Below are 20,534 nucleotides of genomic sequence, written 5' to 3' on the forward strand. Positions count from 1 at the left end.
GGGCTTTGCCTATCCAGTGTTCGGAACGCACTCAGCGTTAGAGGCCAAGCCGCGTCTACTTGCCGATACACCACAGCTTTCGCTCTCTAACTAGGTTCAGCAGTAGTTGAACTGCAGCTAATTGCTTAGTCGAAATAATTATCAGACAGCCAGTGGCAGAGCTTGCTTGGGAGAGTCATCGTGAAGAGCTCAAGAGTTTATGACGATGTTCGCACTCTGATGCACAGTTGTAGAAGCAGCCGGTTTGCGCAAGGCTGCGTGATAGCCCAGCTAAAACCGTTCGCACTGCGCCTGCGATCGCTGGATGTTCAGGCATTATTATAAAGTGCCATTTTGGTTTTACGCAACGACCTCGTCCTGCAAGAAGCTATCTTTGGCCACGGCAAGCCTTAAACTAGAGTCTGAGATGTCTCGTTATTTTAAGGCTACAGGCGCTTCAGGTGCATCTTCCCGCGATAAAACTAAAATATTGTACGTACCAGTTTATTGTTTGGAAGTTCTTGGTTCCCAGACTCGGCGGACCAATGAATCGACATGATGTAGCTTTTTGGAGCTTCAACGTAAATATACCAGGCGTCGGTGGCTGAGGGCGAGAAAAAGTACATTGCTTATGACATAACTCTAGATAATGTTAAACGTGTGCTGTTCACGAGCAGCACACTGAAACATATTTCGTCGTTAACCATGCAGCAGATTTATGAAAATTAATTCCCAGAATGAGTGCGCCGCAGGCAGAACTGCACAGACCAAGCCAGTGGGCACTGGAACTTCTTTGGACGTCCTGCAGACATCATTAGCGTCCTCAGGACGTCAATGGGCGTTTTAATGCCCATCGGAAAATGAAACATAACATAAAACGCTCCCAATCAGGATGTGAGAGAAGGTGAGAGGTAAGCTAATCAGCAAATAGAGGTAGTGAGCTTATAGGCATAAAAAACTTTCAACCAAACATTTGGTTCACGCGCTTACCAAGGCAGACCTCAGTCAAATAACTGGCCTTAATAAACGCTGCCACGTGCCTACGCACAAATGCAAATTGGTACTGAGCATCGACATACTGAAAAGAGAGGAGACCTGGGAACAACATGTGACACTGCTGACATTAGAGATGCTAACAATATAGAAACTATAATCTATGAATTTTTCTGTCATCAGGTTGCACACAGATCATTGTCTGACTTGCCTGCAAACTGAGGGATCCTTTTTGCAATATAGCATCACGCAGGAATGACACAACAAGAAGGAACGATTTATTCAGGCAGCCCCTTTTATAGCCCGCCGGTGAGGTGACGTTGTGATCACGTGGTCAAGCCAAGGTTTGCCGACGACGCATCATCTCTCCCCCCTTAAAGAGGAAAGCGTACAGGTGGCCGTCGCTGTTTGGTTGATCTTCGCAAACCAGGCGGGCCAGTTTCCGTCCCGGATGCTTCTGGGCTATCTTGCGACGTGGTCGGAGCGTCGTCCGCAGGTTCCCGCTTGCCAACTTCTCCAGGGGCTCTGTCTTCTGATTCAGTCCGACGTCTCAGTTGGTCCAAGTGCCGCCGCTGAAGACCTTGCTCCGAGTCAACGGAGACCATCCTGGAGCCCTGTTGACCATGCACTACTCCTGGAATCCACCTGCGACCTGCTCCGAAACTGCGCATCCAGACCGGTTCTCCCACATCCAATTTAGTCGCACCTACTCTTCGCTGGCTTTCTGCCGACTTCTCACCGGGCGTGATGCAATCCATCTTTGCTCTTATCTGGTAGCCGAATAAGTGTTCCGCGGGCGACTTGCCATGCTTAACAGGCGTTCGGCGATATCGGAACAAAAACCGAGCTATACGCATTTCCAGGTCTTTTCCAGGGTTTTTCTTTAGCCCTTCCTTGAGCGTGCGCACAGCTCTTTCGGCTAAACCATTCGATTGTGAGTGATAAGGGGCTGTTGTGAGTTGCTTTACGTTGTTTCGTGCCAGAAACTCGCGAAAAACGGCGCCCACAAATTGTGGACCGTTATCTGAAACGAAGGTTTTTGGAAGGCCGAAGCGTGCAAATATTGACCGTAGTGCGTCCACCGTTGTTTGCGATGTGGCAATTTTCATTGGAATTGCTTCTATCCATTTTGTTTCAGAGTCTACGACGACCAATACCATATGTCCGTCCATTGGGCCTGCGAAATCTGCGTGTAGTCTGCTCCATCTTTCCCCGGTTGCTGGCCACGCCAAAGGTATCTGTGCCGGTGGCATCGCAGCGGCCTGTGCACAAATAGAGCATGATTTCACCAGTCGCTCTATGTCAGAATCGAGACCCGGGTACCAAAACAGCGTTCTCGCCGTGCTTTTCATGGACGTCATACCAGGGTGCGTCTCATGGAGCAGCCCCAACAAACGCTTTGCCGCCGCCATAGGTAGAACCATGCGATGTCCCCAGTACACCAAATTGTGGCTCACGGTTAGCTCTGTTATTCTGTTGAAGTACGCCCGGAGATGCTCAAGATCCTGCGGTAGATACGGAGGCCATCCGTCGGCAATCCACCTTTTGACCTGTTGAAGAGTGGCGTCTCGGTTTGTCATTTGTTCAACCTCCCGGGCGCCGACCGCCGTTTCCTCAAGACACTGGGCATACAAAACGTACTCGTCGGGAGCGACATCCCGCGGCTCCGTAACCGGCAATGGCAAGCGACTGAGGGCGTCTGCATTGGAATTCTCGCTGCCCTTGCGGTACTGCAATGTGTAGCTGTAGTTGCCAAGGAACAAGGCCCAGCGCTGGATTCTCGCAGCCGCCATCGGTGGTATTGGTTTGCCTGGATTGAATAAACCAGTAAGAGGCTTGTGGTCGGTTACTAACACGAACCGATGTCCATACAAGTAGTCCTTGAACCGTGCGACGCCGAACACCAGTGCTAGTGCTTCTTTTTCTAACTGAGAGTAGTTACGCTCTGCCTTTGTGAGTGTCCTGGACCGGAATCCGATGGGGTAGTCAACACCGTTCACACGGTGGGACAAAACGGCCCCAATGCCTACTGATGACGCATCGCACTCAAGCCGCAGTGGCTTATCCGGGTCGTAATGAGCAAGGAACTTGGAAGCCACAATTGCCTGCTTAACTTTCTGAACAGCTTTTTCTTGTTCCTTGTTCCACTCCCACTTGGCCCCTTTAGCTAGGAGGGCGTACAGCGGAGCCAGCACAGTGGCCAGATTGGGCAAGAACTTGCCGTAATAATTTACAAGTCCGAGAAAAGCTTTCAGATCACTCACTGAAGTAGGTTCTGGGGCTTCGATAACAGCCTTGATGTTATCGTCCTTTGGTCGCAGACCCTTAGCGTCGATCCGATGGCCGAGAAAAGTGACTTCGTCTTGCCGGAATTTGCACTTATCCTTGTGCAGTCGGAGACAGTACTCCCGCAGGCGTTGCAGCACCCTCTTCAGCCTTGATACATCGTCCTTTTTTTCAGCTATGATAATATCATCCAGGTACACCTGAACTCCTGGAATATCGCCCAGCAGCGCGTCCATCCGCCTCTGGAATATAGCTGGAGCAGAACTTATGCCAAAAGGTAATCGGTTGAAACAGAAGAGGCCTTTCTGAGTGTTCAGCACTGCTATCTTTTTGGCATCCGCGTCTAAAGGTAGCTGGTTGTAGGCTTGGCGTAAGTCCAACGTCGTAAATACTTCTCCGCCATTCAGCTTAGCAAAAATGTCGTCCACTCGAGGCAACGGGTACTGTTCCATCACTGTGGCTGCTTTCACTGTCATACGAAAGTCTCCGCACACTCGGAGAGACCCATCGCCCTTTAAAACGGGTACCACTGGTGTTGCCCATTCGGCGGTTTTCACAGGCGCCAGGACATCTTGCGCAACCAGTTGGTCCAGCGCTTCAGACATCTTGTCCCTCAAAGCGTAGGGAACCGTACGGGCCTTAAAAAACTTTGGACACGCATCCTCTTTCAGCTGCAATGTGACCGGTGGTCCCTTGCATACGCCGAGTCCTGGAGCAAACACGTCAGCATATTCGTTGAGCAGCTCTTGCAGTTCCGTGCTGTCAGCTTTTATCTCGACTGGTTGCACACTCGCGACCACACGCGACAGCATTGCCACCCCAGCCTCGTTGAATGCCTTGATTGTGTCTCTGCCGCACAAAGATGGTCCGACGCTGTCGACCACTACGACCGTACCCGGAATGCCTTTCCCGTCGCATGTAGCCGTCATACTGAGCTGTCCGACAACTGGAAGTTCGCCCAAGAGGCAGGATAGCTTAAGCTGTGATTTGCGCAATGGCGGCCACAGCGCCTCGTACTTCCGGAACGTCGCTACGGAGATGACACTCACGGGTGATCCTGTGTCCACCAGCATAGTAAGAGGGACGTTATTCCAATTAATGTCCTTGTATATTGGCCGAACCTTGCGGATGCTGGCTTCTTGGTGGAGAACCGCTGCAATAGTGTACAGGGCTTCGCTGTCGTCCGAGCTCGTGTCCCCTGCTGCTGCCATTGCGTAGGAGCCCTGGCGTCGTTGGCCTCCCGGGTGCGATGCGTGCCGAAGGAAACTTGTGCTGGACTGGCACATTCGGCGCAGATGTCCTCGTTTGCCGCACCGGTAGCACACCGCGTGAAGGTGTTTGCATTCCGCCTCGGTGTGCGACTCGCCACCACACCTGCCACATGTATCGCACTTCTCCAGCCTTGGGCGCGGCTTCGATGAACGACTCTTTTGACGGGCAAAATGTACCTCTCCTGGCTCTGAAGAGTGCATGCTTTTGGCGTTCTGGGAGGCTTTCTGTGCCGAGACAACAAAGTCTTCCGCCTCTTCTAGTGTAAGCTTCCGTTGAGTCAGTAAGTGTCGCCGGACGTCTTCATCTTGCACACCGCACACAATTCTGTCCCGTAACATGCGCTCCAGTGACGTTCCGAAGTTGCACTTCTCCGCTAGCCGCCTAATTTCCGCAATGAAGTCCTGGGCAGACTCCCCGTCTTTTTGCGAGCGCCTGAAGAAAGCATAACTTGCAGCGATCTCGTTAACTTGCGGAGCATAGTGGTCTTCCAAATGCTGGACGACTTCTTGGTAACTCAGCTCATTCACTTGTTTTGGATGACACCGCCCCTGCACCACTCGCACCGCACTGTCTGTGAGCGAAGCTATGAGCAGCGCTCGCTTCTTCGTTGGTTCCGCGATGCTATGGGCTTCGAAGTAAGCCTCCAGCCGAACACGATACGTAGGCCACGTACCTTCTGCATCCGTGAATTCCGGTGGCCGCCCGGCACTCATTCTTGCGCACGTAAGTTCGCCTAGCGCCGGCGCGCTATCTCGTCGCCACTGCAATATAGCATCACGCAGGAATGACACAACAAGAAGGAACGATTTATTCAGGCAGCCCCTTTTATAGCCCGCCGGTGAGGTGACGTTGTGATCACGTGGTCAAGCCAAGGTTTGCCGACGACGCATCACTTTTATCAAGTGGATACCAGTACCAATTTTTTGAAAAACAGAGTGGTGCAACATCTGGTCGCTAAGGTATGACACAGAAAGAAGGCTCCAACTTTGTCTTAGGCATCTTGTGTCTGTTGGACGGCTAATAACACAGTAGACCACTCAAATGCGTCAGGATGGTAGGAGTGAATGGTACTGATGTAATCAGATGGATGCGGGCCGCAAAGTAGAAAGAAAGAGAAACCGGGAGTGGACTGCGTACCAGTGCTGTAGGCAAAAGTTATACAGGTGTGAATGAGGCCCCAGTTCGTGTGGTTGGAAGGGACATATATCGCAGTAGGTCACCTAGGGTGGGATGAAATTGTTTGATGAGACTATTTGCGGATGGTAGGGGGCACAAGTTCTGACGAAAGGTCTTGCATTCAATTCACTGGGCTTTGCACGCGCGTGCTCGAATCCCGTCCTCGTCGAAATTTCTTTTCCTTTCATTTAATTTGAATGACAGGTGGAGCGGACAGTTTTTGTGCACGTTTCCTGCGGACAGGTCTTGCGCACACTAATGAGGCAAGAAAGGCTTTCGCCTTAACACAGTGGTTGCCAACATCACTATATAGGCAACAGGGGCATGTAAATAAATCGTACTATGATTCGTATAATGATCGAAGGGCCCAGGCTATTGGCATAGTAGCGGCTACAGCTCACCAGCAGAGCGATAGGGGATGCCTTGCGGCGGCGTTAGCAGACCTAGAAGCAGTGGACATGCACGAAGACATACTACTCACGCGCTGTGTCAAGTGCAGTGAAAGGTAAAATCATTCGAACAATTTGCTCCTAAGATTTTCCACGTGCTGAGTGAGTGAGTCACCTCACATTGAAGCCGGATTTCTTGTCTATACAGCGAATTCTCTGAAACAAGCACTGGTATCCATCCTTCTGCGCAGACCCACGTCAAACTAAAAATAACCATTGACTGTGTTCGACAGCCCCTGCATGCACGGAAAGAAGTTTTTTTAGCCAAGATATTCCGGCTCTCCTTTGCAACTGAAGCTGTTTTCGAAGTCGTTGAGTTTAAAAGGGCCGAGTGTGTGAAACATGCTGGTAAAGCCTGCGAAATCGTGTTGCCCTAGCATTTGAGATGGTGGCGTAATCGCCGAATAATGCGGCGTCAGCGTTCAGGCTTCTCTGCAGTGCACAACGACGGGAAAGGCTACGATAATGACGTCACGTACGATGGCTCTGGGTTTCCAGTGAAAAAACGGTTTTTGCATGGAAGAAAACCAGCGCCATCGAAGGTGAAGCTCACAAAGCATTGTTTGGCGGCATCGGACGACGCACAGAAACATGCAGGCGAAGGCAGTAGACTTCTGAAATTTCTGCTAAAATGACGTCACCACGTGTTTCTCCGCATTCTGCAACTCAGTGATGAGAAGCCTGAACATTGTCGTGGTTTTAATAGACGATTACGTTACTATTTTAAATGCTAATGCAAAAACACTTTTTGTGCTTAATCTAGAAGCTTCCTAGATTCGAATACTTCAATATCCTCGAATTTTCAAAAAACCAGTTCAGTTCGCCTTTACGGAAGAGATAGCCCGGCATGTACCCATTGTATTGTCTAGTAGGCTGCTGGTCTGGGCTTATTGACAAACAATGCTCGATCTGAGGCGCGCAGAGAGACACGGGCGAAAGAATACAACCGAGAAGCGCCCGGTGATTCTGTCTCTCCCCTTATCCCCCCCCCCCCCCATGGCTTTCTGTGCGATTTATGTCAAACGCCTTCGTAGACACTATTTTGTCGGTATGTCTAAAATCGCCGGCGGGGCCCAAGCCAAGTTTGCTGAACTGTCCGGAGATGTGAAAACGCAGCTCAGCGGAATAAAGTAAGACACGCTTTGCCCATGAAAATAGAAATAATAATAGAAACAATACTAACCCACTATGCTGTTCTGGTCAACATCATCGCCAGAAAAATTGTTGAATTTGGCCTGAAAAATGTAAAGAAACAAAATATGTCACTGGTCTTGAAGTACTGTGAAATATTTGGACTTGTGTCTGTTTCAAGGAAGCATGCAAAAAAAATTGAACAAATAATGGACATCGGAAACCACACTATAACAATCACGGTCATCACCGTTAGGCTTACTACGCCCACTGCAGGGAAAAGGCCTCTCCCATGTCTTGCCTATTAACCCCGTCCTTTGCGAGCTGCGGCCCCCTTATCCCCACAAACTTCTTTACCTCATCCGCGCACACACCTTTCTGCTGTCCCCTGGTATGCTTCCCTTTTTATTGTAGTTGAGTTGAGTTGAGGTGCTGAAGGTTACAGGTGGGGTTAGCCTTGCTTATTCAACCGGCAATTGCTCCACCGTAGCGCCCCTTCTATGTTAATAATGCCCTAAAGCCTGTCACATCTACCCCGCTATACGCGCAGTCTCTTATAATAAACACATTCCTCTCCCGCAGTCGCCATCTATGCACACAATCACTCAACACAGTCCACATCACAGTCCACTCCAGAAGTCACCATCTATGCACATATTCAGTCACAGTAGAACAAAGGCCATTGCAGTGCCACAATCCACACACACATTCACTCAAAGTATAACGTAGTCCACTCCAGAAGACACTATCTACGCACATATTGAATCACAGTAGGCCATAGTCCGTTCCTGCTGTTTTTTTTAGAAACAAGATCCGTGTCCTGCTGAAATGTTAAAAGGAGGCATGCAGCCTCCCTTCCGCATGTCTGGTTTCCACTCGGGTAGATAATGTCCCGAACTGTACTGTGACGGATTCCTGTCTTCTTGAAGGAAGCGAACATCAAATACCTTTCCGCGTTGTACTCTGGGCAGCACATAATATAATGAAGTCTAAGGTTGGACGAAATATCGTCTGGTCGGGTAGTAGCGTCATAGGAAAACAAAAATACATGAATCGCCGACCAAAGGCTTGTGTCAGCGTTTGTGTGGTCGGCGATTCATGTATTTTTGTTTTCCTATGACATAACATAATGTTCGATATTCCCTCACACACCACATAAAGAACAGAGCGGAGACGATGCTATGCCCGTCTTATGCATCCAGGCAGGAGTGCGAGCAGAGGCCGTGCGAATTCGATGTAGAAGGGTCGCCTGAGATCTCAGTCCCTTGGTTACACATGTCTTGTGGGGTGGACTCGACAGGGTACTGAAATGATCGAGCACCGTTTTCCTGTAGAGACTTTTACCTTCTTGAGGTACTTTTTTTTATAAATTCCTTGAGAGACCTTTATGGGCGAGATTGTCTGCCACCTCATTACCATTGACTCCTATGTGAGAGGGCACCCATTGGAAATGTAAAGTATCTGCTGTGCAGATTCTTTACCAAGCGCAGAGAGCTTATAGACAAGGCGTCAGTAGAGAATCCGCGCTCTAACCTCTGAAGGGCAGATTTTGAATCAGTCAGGATGACAACAGGTTGAGCCGGACAAGACCCTAACTTCCGTAAACCCGCCTCAATAGCAACACTTTCAGCCGTTGTGGAAAATACGACAGCAGTAAAGCCTACAGACCACACACAGTCCTAAGAAGGAATGTAAAAAGCGCTAGTTTGTTGGACCTTGTCCACAGAACCATCCGTGAAAATTTGAAGATGGCGGGCATACTCTGTTTCCAAGTGTTCAAGTACAAGCGAAAGCGTTGCTGCCAAAGGAGAGCTGCGCTTTGCACTCACATGGGCAATCGTGACTTTACAGTCGAGGGTCGGAAAAGACCAGGGGGGTTTCAGCCGTTTCCTTTGTCTTCGGACATTAAGGCCTAAAGAACTAAGAGTATTGAGTGCCAAGTAAGCCTTCGACTCATATCTCTTGCAGAGCTGCTGGAGAAGGGATCGCCCAGCTACCGTCTCTCCTAGGCGGCCAAGATTCGTTAGTAGTCTCTGAGAAGCGACAAGGCTAAGAGGTTTCAATAGAGACTCATGAAGTACTGCCTTATTCGCAGCCATCTGAGGAACTGCAATGGCTCTTCTTAGGCCCTTTCTGTGGACAACTTCGATACGTACAAGCTGTCATGCCGAGGGGAAATTAACGGTAATTGATACATTATGCGCCTGACCACCAGCGCTTCATGAAGTTTGACCATTGAAGAAGGATGGTTTCCCCATTGCTCACATGCAATTCTACGGATCACATTGAGACGCGAAGATATAGATGAAACAATCGCGTCTACAGCTTTTCGCCACTGCAGACGGGAGTCAATAATGACGCCCAGGTAAGGCGTGTGGTTGAATTGACGGACGCAAGAGTGACCGAGGTCTATCTTCAACCGCGCTTGACGTCTCCCTTTACCCGGAAACGGAACAAAGCCGGATGTTTCCACTGACAGAGACAATCCCACACCTTGAAGGTAAGCTTGTGCCGAAAGTAGAGCTTGTCGAGCTATCAGCGCTCATCGCTTGTGTTGGTAGCCAGTAATCCAAATACAGATGTCGTCAGCATATATTGACATACACACTTGCCTGCAATTTTTTGCAACAAATCCGGAAGGCCAGTCATTACGAAGTTAAAGAGCGTGGGGGAAAGAACACTTCTTTGAGGCACACCTCGTGATAAAACCCTATCGGTGCTTGAGGTACTTCCTAACCGTACACGAACCGCGCGATCACTTATAAACTTGTAAATGAATCTTAACACATGATCCTGTATGCCCATGCCTTGCAAACTGTTTAGAACTGAGCTCTGAAGCACGTTGTGGTAAGCCTTCGCAACGTCAAGAAAAATGGCTAATGTGGAAAGGGCAAAAGCTCTGGTGTTCAATGTGACTGACCAAGTCTAAAACGCTACCTTGGGAACTAAGACCTCGGCGGAATCCTGTCATACGTGTTGGCAGTGCCTTCCCAAGACGCACAGCTCATCGGCCCAATATTGCAACAGGATGGTCCCATCCTGGTCCTTTGTAGGGCCAACTTTGCCAATACAGTTCCAATGTTGGGCCAATTACTTGTGCTGCTTGGGTTGTTGTCCTCAAGCCACCACGATAAGCGTTCATTTACTAGCTTCTCCATCAACTTAGATACACAGGAGGTCAATGACACAGGGCGATACGAGGCAAGGTCTGTCATGTCTTTGCCAGGCTTCAGTACTGGAACTACATGTGCTACCTTCCATGACGGAGGAACATCGCCAGTCTCCCAAACTCGATTAATGATGTTGAGGTGCTCCTTCCTGAGTTCCAAGGGCAGATTATTGAGCATTTGATTGGCGATGCCGCCGGGACCTGGTGCACACCGGCGCCGCAGGCCACTGAGCGCAGTCTGAAGCTCGCGAAGCGTGAACGGGACGTCCATGATACACCTGGAGGAAGCAGGTGGTGTATATATATCTATTACAGGATTAACACGTACGAACGCGTCTGCAAATTCCTCTGCCAAGCACTCAATAGGCTTTTCTTTGCGCATTGCAAGAGCTTCAAAAGGCTTCTAAGGGCGAGATTCTCCAGCAAGGTTGCCAATAACTTGCCATATTCTCGTCATCGGTGAGAACACAGTCAAACTAGCGCAGAATGAGGCCCATTGCAACCTTTAGAGCTTGTTCGTGTGCCGTCGAATGGCAGAATTCAGCCCATTAAAGGTTGCCTTCAAGTATCTGTCGTCCTTCTTCCGCATGAGTTGGCGCTCCGTCCTTCTCGCTGCACAAAGGTTCCTGAGTTTTAAATCCGGGGCCGGAAAATGATCAGGTAACTTATCCCCCGTAGTTGCAGCTAGCTTACTAAAATAATTTTGTCAATAACATCGCCAGAAACACGTTCTAGGTGCTCTCCGTTTTTGTCCCAGTTGACCACAATGCTAATTTTAAGACCATGCATACGAAAGTCGGCAGCAAACACAAAAATCGGATAGTGATCACTTCGCAAGTGGTCAGGCGCTGTTGAATACCTCACGCGGACGTCAGGTGAATGCAGTGTCAGGTCTATAGCTGTCGCTGAGACTGGAGGCCGGAATAAAGTTAGTCTTCCTTCATTGGCAACACACAGGTCCAAACAGTCAATAACGTCTACGAGTGCATCCACGGGAATCCGTGTTCCTCTCACCCCAGACGGCATGATGGGCGTTAAAATCACCGGGGATGATTCAAAGAGCGGGGCAGCAGTCGCAGAGCTGCTGTAGAAACAAATCCAATGCTACCTTCTTCCGCGGGTACACGTACACGGATGCAATAGAAATGGTTCGAAACCCGCGCTGTATTCTCACAGCCGCTACCTCGATGTCATCCGTGCGAAGATCGGCAACGCTTAGAGAAACATGTGGAATTTCCCTTCTTATGTAAAGCGCAGCACTTCCGGCTGGAAATGACTTTATGCTGCAGTTTTTATGGGCAACATATCCAGTCCAACATCTCCCGCTTGGCAGGCCAGCTTCTGACAGGGCCAATACTGGAACACAAGTCTATTTCAAGAATAGCTTTAGTTCAGCTAACCGACTTAAAATTCCAGCGCAGTTCCATTGCAATATAAACGACACTTTTCGGTGCATATTAGATCCACGAGGTTTAGCCCCATCCTTATTAGATCGAAAGGAAGTTCGCTGCGAATGTGTTAAATAGGGACTCAAAAGAAAGCACTAGCTGTAGGAAGTTCTTCAGGTTACCAGGCGCCATCGCTGGAACATGTGAACGCAGGGCCCCAAACAAAACATGAAGAAGGTCATACATACCTTGATTTTCGAGCTCCTTGTTTTGCGCAACGCACTCACAACATCGATAAAAGATGCCTACGGGGACACACTCTTGACTGCAGCAGCTGGGTTTTTTTGTCACTTGTGCATATGAGAGTCCCCCTTGCCGTCAAGTCTGGCTGTGATCCGGTCGCTCAGGAACATGGACACTTTTCGCTGGAGGTCGAACAACGGACTCGCACGCAGTGGACCTTGGCGTCTTGCTGGACTCAGGTCTCTTAGGGACATTGTTGGGTAATGCAACAACATCAGACTCCAACTCTGGGAACTCGTCGAATCCTGGGACAGGCGTCTCAGTCGGTTGGGTTTTGGGACCAGCAATAAAGGATATTCGATGGTGCAGAGCGCTCACACGGAAGGGGCAGCCTCCGAAACTCGCTGGATGATCACCACCGCAATTGGCGCAAGCAGAATCGGCCTTGCAGGTTTTAAGGTCGTGGTCGCCTCCACACCTCTTACAGCGTCGATCCTTTGTGCAAACTTTGGCCACGTGCCCAAAACGTTGGCATCTAAAACAGCGTGCCGTGCACTGCCGGACAAGGGCCACTCTTACTGCTCGTCCATTGCGCCGTCACCTGATCCCCGTCCAGTTCCTCAGTCCTCCCTGCGCCCACCTGACTCACTGCCACCCCGTGCTGCTAGTTCGCTTCCCTGAACCTAGGATTGATCATCATGTTATCATATCAGCAACTGCAGTGTCTGTGAATTCTCCAGATCAATTTTCGTGCGGCCTCTGAGTTGGGAGCTGAATATCAACACGATAGAGTTGTTAGGTTTGCAGCCCATTCTTTCTTGGGACTCCACACGACGCACAAGTCGTTTCACGCGCCAGACACTTTGTGGCTTCACAAGTAGTCGCGATCTGATAACCCACTTTGGTCAAACCCCAATAACACACCCAAATTACGCATGTGTTCTTAGGAATGGGGCAACCCCAGGTTAAATTTGATGCCAAAAATCTGAGAGCTCTGCGGGAGCTTGTCATCCTACTCTCCCGTCGAGTCATCCAGCTGAAGAGCCCCGTGCATGGTGAGCCGACTAAGAATCGGAGCTGAACCCAGCAGTGATTGAATGGCCGCGAAAAGTAAGATGGGATTCTTCTCTCTTAAATCAACCCCCTTTTCGGTGGGCTCAACCACTACCGGGATCCCGACCGTTCGTTGCTTTCGATGACTCACAAACTTGAAGCCCTCGTTGTCCACGTCAGCCATATCGGCCACTGACTCGTCACCGACCGCAATCGTTGACTCATCTTCCCCACTGAACGATGAGGTCTCGCTGGACGGGTAGTCGTCTCCATGTTCTGGTCGTTCCACAGCCTGGGAAGCCATGGCCGCCTCTTCCGAGCCAGTCTCATTAGATTGTCGTGGTCCTTTTAGGCTTGCCGGCGCCGGAGCAGCCGTACTCTTCCCATAGGGACAGTACCGCCTTGAATATGCTGCCGTCCTCTAATATTCAAACAAAATTAGGTAAATGAGGCAAAATTAGGCAAAGAAACGGAGCTGAGGCGACAGTAGGTCGAACAACGTCGTCGTCTTCCTCTTCCTCCCTTTTTCTTTGTAATCAGTTCGCTACTGTTAACGACCATCGGTTATCTTGCCTTTGCGTTACATGCCCTGCCCAGGCCCATTTCTACTTCTTCATTTCCACTAGGATATCATTAACCCGACCTGTTCATTGAGCCACCTTTCCCTCTTCCTGTCCCTTAACGTTACACCTATCCATTATCCTTTCCATAACTCGCTGCCTTTTCCTCAATTAAACTTCTAAGTTAGTCTCCACTATTCTGCCCCATAGGTGAGTACCGGTAAGATACAGCTGTTATATACTTTTTTCTTGAGGGATATTCGTTAACTGTCATTCATGATGTGAGAGGACCGGCCAAATGCGCTCCATCCCATTCTTATTCTTCTAGTTATTTCACTCTAGTGATCAGAATCTGCGGTCACTACCTGCCCTAAGTAGCCGCGTATTCTCTTACCACTTCCAGCTACTCGCTACCAGTTGTAAACTGTTGTTTCCTTGTGAGACTGCTAAGTACCACTTTGGTTTTCTGTACATTAATTTTTTCACCCTCCATTCAGCCCTTCCTGAGTAAGTCAGTGATCATGACTTGTAATTTTTCTCTCTAGTGACTTAACAAGGTAATGGGATCAGGTAATGGTAGATTACTACCGTATTCTCATTAACTGTTATCGCAAACTTTTTCCCCAATTCGTCTCTGAATGCCTCTTTAAACAGGCGGTGAATATCACTGGCGATATATTATGTCCCCCTGCCTTATACCCTTCCTTATTGCAAATTTTTTTGGACTTTATACGGACTATGGTGGCTGTGGAGGCATAGATATCTTCCAATATTTTTACATGGTTCGTCTACATCCTGACTACGTAATGCCTCCGTGACTGCTGAGGTTAATATATGAAGGCTATACTTAGGGGTCGTTATATCTTGTACCCTTCTCTATCACCTAATATAAAATTGGATTTTGAAGGAAGGAAATGGCACAGTATCTGTCTCATGTATCGGCGGACACCTGAACCGCGCCGTAAAGGAAGCGAGGAAGGTAGGAGTGAAAGAAGAAAGAGAGAAAGAGGTGCCGTAGTGGAGGGCTCCGGAGTAATTTCGACCACCTGGGGATGTTTAACGTCCACTGACATCGCACAGCACACGGAGGGGGTGGCTTCCTCGCCTTAGGCGGCTGGGATCTAGGAGCTCTCACCAATGTGGCGAGGGCTCCTTGTCTGCGGGAGTATCTCTTGCTAAACCGTCGTCGTCGTTTCGGATGGTGCGGTTGTTGCGACGCGCATCCTTTCTTTCTATCGTTGCTCTCACATCTCCGTCCATTCGGCTATTTTCTGCACGTGGAAGCGATTGTGGCTCAGCTTGGGCCAGTGGGCATGCCCGTGCACTTTCCTGTTCATTCTGCAGTCGCAATAAAAACAACAGCAGCAGCGTTTTTCCTCCATAAAAACGCAGCCGCCGCGGTCGGGTTCGAACCCGACCGCGGCGGCTGCGTTTTTATGGAGGAAAAACGCTAAGGCGCCCGTGTGCTGTGCGATGTCAGTGCACGTTAAAGATCCCCAGGTGGTCGAAATTATCCGGAGCCCTGCACTACGGCACCTCTTCTTCCTTTCTTCTTTCACTCCCTCCTTTATCTCTTCCCTTACGGCGCGGTTCAGGTGTCCAACGATATATGAGACAGATACTGCGCCATTTCCTTTCCACAAAAACCAATTATTATTATTATTATTATTATTATTATTATTATTATTATTATTATTATTATTATTATTATTATTATTATTATTATTATTATATAGAAGCGGTGGCGTTTCTAGATTACTGATTACTGATGTATTTCTTCTAGAGCGCGCTTGTTGCGATATAGTCGTCACTGAAGTTTTCGCTGATCCCACGTAATAGCGCATGCAAAGAAGTGGAAGCCGACGCGAGCCTATTCCGTAGTGTGACGTCAGCAGCTGCTTGCAGAGTTTCTTACATTTGAGCAGCCGAAAGTGAATGGCTAACGGTTACCAGCTTGACCGGTCGCTCTACGCCGCTGTCACAGGATACGCCGCGTTACGCCGGGAGGATTTCCGCTCCGATGGTCACCGCCTTGCGCGCGTAATTATGTACATGGAACTAAAAATTTTGGAACAAACGCGCGCTAAGGAAATTTGTACCAAATAGAATTATGTGGGGATACGACTGCCTATTATTTTTCGGTATCACATGCCGCTTATTGGAGTCACTAAAAAGCTGATTAAACAATTCTATTTAATTAGGCACCTGAGAGGGTCGATTCTTATCTCACTTTGCCGCCGCGGTGGCTGAGTGGTTATGGCGCTCGGCTGCTGGCCCGAAAGACGCGGGTTCGATCCCAGCTGCGGCGGTCGAAATTTCGATGGAGGCGAAATTCTAGAGGCCCGTGTACTGTGCGATGTCAGTGCACGTTAAAGAACCCCAGGTGGTCGAAATTTCCGGAGCCCTTCACTACGGCGTCTCTCATAGCCTGAGTCGCTTTGGGACGTTAAAACCCCATAAACCTAAACCTAATCGTATCTCACTTTGGGTCCCCTTGAAGCATACTGGTTGCGCCGAGGTGGATTTAACGTAGCTCCAGAGCCCAATTTTAAGAAATCGGTCAAGTCTAATTTTTATCACCATATATATCTTCAGTCCTTTACTCGTGGCTGAAAATTCAGCTTTTTTATAATTTTTGCAAAATACGAACAGAACATTGCTGAGGAATATAATACACTTGATCAGTGGTCTGGGACATGTACTACTTGACGACTGGTCAGGCGGGACACCTCCTGCAGCCGAACCAGGTCTCGATCCCTCTCCCTTTATCAGTTAAATCCTCGCCAGGACCGGACAACCACGACAGTCCCGGCCCAGACCCTTCGGACCCAACAGCGCCACCAATGCTTGAAATCCTATGAAGTATAACCTGGGCTAAGGTCGTTGCTCCCGCTTTCTCCAATACCCACTCTCTACCCTCTCCATTCTGTTTTGCGTTCTCCTGACCGGATGTGAACCGTAAGGTAGAGCTGCTCGAAAGCACTGGCATCACTTGAAGCACGTGTACATGAGGTCATTGAAGAGTTCAGTGATTAGGCAATCACTTCCATCGCCCGCAGTGCCTATAGCGCTCAAATCCGCCCTTCCCTCCTCTCCTACCTCCCCATCCAGCGACCAGCGGGACACTCGCCACGCGGTATCTCAGGTGAGTGGTAAAGAGCCAGGCCGAGACACAGCGTAATGAGCGCACGACACTCCACCATTCCCGAACAACTCCAATTCTGGCAATGGGACTGTTCGGTTTACAAACACAAAGGAGCCTTCAATTACATCATCATCGACTTGACTATGCCCACTGCAAGGTTAATGCCTCTCCCATGCCTCTTCAATTAACCCTGTCATGCGCCAGCTGCGGCCACCGTATCCCCGCAAACTTCCTTATCTCATCCGCCCACCTAACCTTCTGCCGCCCCCTGCTACGCTTGCCTTCTCTTGGAATGCACTCCGTCACCCTTAAGGACCAGCGGTTGTCTTCCCTTCTCATCACATGCCCTGCCCAAGCCTATTTTTTCCTCTTGGTTTCGACTAGGATGTCATTAACTCGTGCTTGTTCCTTCACCCACGCTGCCCTTCCTGTTTGTAAACGTTACACCTATCATTTCCCTTTCCATAGCTCGCAGCGTTGTCCTTAATGTGAGCCCATATTTCGTTAGCCTCCTTGTTTCTGCTCCATCGGTGAGTACCGGTACTGTTATAACGGTACTTTATATAGTTTCTTCTTCAAGGATATTGGAACTCTGCTATTCACTGTATGAGAGCTCCTGCCAAGTGTGCTCCAGCATCGTCCTCACCATCAACATCAGCCTATGTCCGCTGCTGAGCAAAGGCCTCTCCCATGTCCATCCAATTAATCCTGTCTTGCTAGCTGCGGAAACCGAGCTAGCCCGAGGTTCCCAGCGCCGCTTTGCCGTTTAGCTTCGACAGCCAGGAACTGAACAGGAATCATCATCTAGCACTTTAGTTTATTAATGCGAAAGCATTACTAGGCTATGTCGGTGGGGTCGTGTCATCACAACGTGTCAGCAGCAGTTGTGACGTTCTCAGAATAGTTAGGATCAAACAAATAATTGTAATCGATAGAGAATGACGTGGGGATGCTGCGCAAGAAAAAGTACATCGGTAGGATGACTAGTTATTTAAACAGAGTCAAAGATGTCGAAAAAACGTTGAAACAGCGCGCATATAGTTAGTGGACGGGAAAATAGCCATGGATGGCAAAATAGTAGAGAATTGTGCAAAAGGCTTTTGAAAACAGTGTTCGAAATGGATTGAAATGTGTTTGATGAATGAAAACTATTCGATTGAAAAATTTCATTCATATCGAGTAATTAGTTCATTAATTAGAAGCAAAACTCATTGGACAGTTGAATAGGTTGGACGGGTATATAGCAAGTGGACGGGAAAGCAACCATAGCGCCAAGCTGGAAAAACCAAAATGGGTGATTGAAGGCGGGTGGCGGTTAAAACTTTACTGCCACAAAATGGAAGGGATTATTTGGGGCTGGGGTGAGTCCAGGGTGGCCTCCAGTCGGGGGCGACCTTTTGAGCTCGCGTGATGAGGGCCAGTTGCGTTGTTTTTTCTTGAACTGGCCAAGAGCTTCCTCCGCCGCTTCCTCCGCCTATGTTGCTGGCAAGAGTGTCGTCGTCGGAGGTTTGCTAGCGCATTCACATAATATATATTGTCTTGGGTGGCGTGCGTCCCGTCACCGCAGCGCTGTCATGCAAGGCCATATTCAGGGGCTAAGAATTGCCTTTGTTTGTAGTCGTCTGAGTGTCGTAGCTTGCGCCCTGTCCAGGTAGGGGTAAGCGTGCTCGCAATGCGAATTCTGCGCAACCTAACTCTCGACCACAACATCAGTCTCGTATGGGTTCCGGCTCACGCGGGTGACTCCGGAAACGAGGGGGTCGACCGTCTAGCCCGAGGTTTAACCAACCGGGCGCGGGAGAGCTCTCGGGAACGGATGCCCCTGCCGAGGCGCCTCGCTCGTACGCGGAGATTACAAAATTTTATCGTGAGCTAAGATGCACGTATCCCGCCCACTCACCCCGACATGAGTGATTGGAGAGAATCAAAGATAGGCAAAGAGGGGCAAGAGTATCAAAGAGAGGCAAAGAGGCGCGACGATTGTCGAGGAGGCGTCAATGTTTTCTAATTCTCCCAATGCGGGTTTCCGCAGTGATCTCAAACGTATTTTTTTACGCTTCGCTTCCATCAACGGGCAGCCGCTAAGAGTACTGTGCGACGTAGGTGTTCGCGCTGCTACCAGCGGCTGCGAGGTACACAAATACAGAATGTTTGGAGGAGAGTAGCGTATTGCCTGCTCCTCGCAAAGGTATGCAAATGAAAACATAACAAATGCTAGCGCTGAGGCGTAGATGCAGGGAGGACTTTGCGCAGACCGTCCTCATTGCTGCTGTGTTTGCAAACCTATACCCCAGCGATCCGGCAACTACGTGCGCAATCGTTGACGCCGCCCTGGAAACTGATGTCACACGCTTGGCGCTGCTCAGGTATAAGCGCATGCTAGCACTGCGAATGGACTCCAGGCCATCGGGGTCTTCGATGGAATGAGGCCGCACACGCGGCTGTCCGAGCTCTGATCTCTTGGGTACCTCATACCGACTCTGATACCTCGTATGCGGGACAGCCCTTATTCCACTTTTGTGAAATTCTGAAATATTATGAGTATAAACATCTACGCTGCCCATCACCGGCAAAAGGGCTTGGGAAAGCATAAGAACGCGTGCTCCTTCGACTCTTCACTAATTCTCTAGTATGCCAGGCTATAATGAGACATTTCGACCATATGGTCACTGGCCGGTGCACGCGCTGTGGGAGGTGGCTGACACCCAGCACATGGTGTGGGCCTGCCAGAAAAACACAGCCCTTTCCCCAAACCCCCACCCTACCCGAGAGGACTGGGAGGCGGCCCTGCTCGGCTGCTCGGACCTCCAGGCCCAGCGGGCATTAGTCCAGAGGGCCTGGACGGCGGCTTCTACCAATGGGGTACCGGACTAGACACTCCACCTAATATGTAAGAAGGCTTCCCACTGAGGGAAGCCCCCGAATACCTCTCTGTATATACCTATGTCGAATAAACGCTTTTCACCACCACCAGCGAACGACCTGGGGGGCCGCGGTGCCGAGAGAAGCAGAGGACGCGCCGAGCCGCGTCACCGTCGCTATAGCAACGCTGCGCTGCGCATGCGCTGGGAGCAGGTGGGGGTGAGGTCAAATGGTGAACAGGGGTGGGCAAATGCCCTCATTTTTACTTTTCTCCCTCACCCTCATTCTTGAATTCATGGCCCTCCCTCAACCTCGTTCTCATTTTAAAAAGTTATCCGCCCCTCCCTCAGCCTCATCTTCACTTCGTGAAATGTGCTCTCCCTCGCTCGCCCTCACTCTCATATCATCGGCCCTCCCTCACCCTCACTAACAGTCGTTTTAATGAAAACTCGAGTTATTTTTGAAGTCGCCAACTTCTGGCGGTATTGCTAAGAATAAACAATACAAGACAAGCCTTTAAAGCACTAATGGGCGAGAGGCTAGATGCTTATACTGTTTGTTATGAGTGTGCGTGTACCTGTGTGTGAGTTGCTTGAGCTAATACGTTAGACAAAACCAATACAGTTGCGAGTTGGGCCCTAAAATATCACTCTGCCTTTACTCCTGACACGCTCTGCATGCATACATGTGCCCCGCACTTATAACATTTCATTGTTATCTATATGCACTGCTAACATGAGTCAGCGCGTTGTCGTGTCTGTGTACATAAACTAATTTACGCCAAGAATATTTATAAAACAATGTTAGTAGCGTTTACCACGACAATTA

The 20,534-nt window shown here is 49.5% G+C and overlaps 1 protein-coding gene across 1 annotated transcript in view; it reads right to left on the reverse strand.

The window, feature by feature from the left end:
• Positions 1 to 20,534, reverse strand: part of LOC144110406 (uncharacterized) — a 90,794-nt gene that overhangs the window by 38,600 nt on the left and 31,660 nt on the right. Inside the window, exons 6-7 of the mRNA XM_077643263.1 lie at positions 7,339 to 7,390; positions 480 to 583 (exon numbers count right to left, since the gene is read on the reverse strand). Of these exons, the coding sequence (XP_077499389.1) occupies positions 480 to 583; positions 7,339 to 7,390 (156 nt within the window). The remainder of the gene's footprint in view (positions 1 to 479; positions 584 to 7,338; positions 7,391 to 20,534) is intronic.

The sequence above is a fragment of the Amblyomma americanum genome, chromosome 11, assembly GCF_052857255.1.
Source record: "Amblyomma americanum isolate KBUSLIRL-KWMA chromosome 11, ASM5285725v1, whole genome shotgun sequence".
Classification (NCBI taxonomy): Eukaryota; Metazoa; Arthropoda; class Arachnida; order Ixodida; family Ixodidae; genus Amblyomma; species Amblyomma americanum.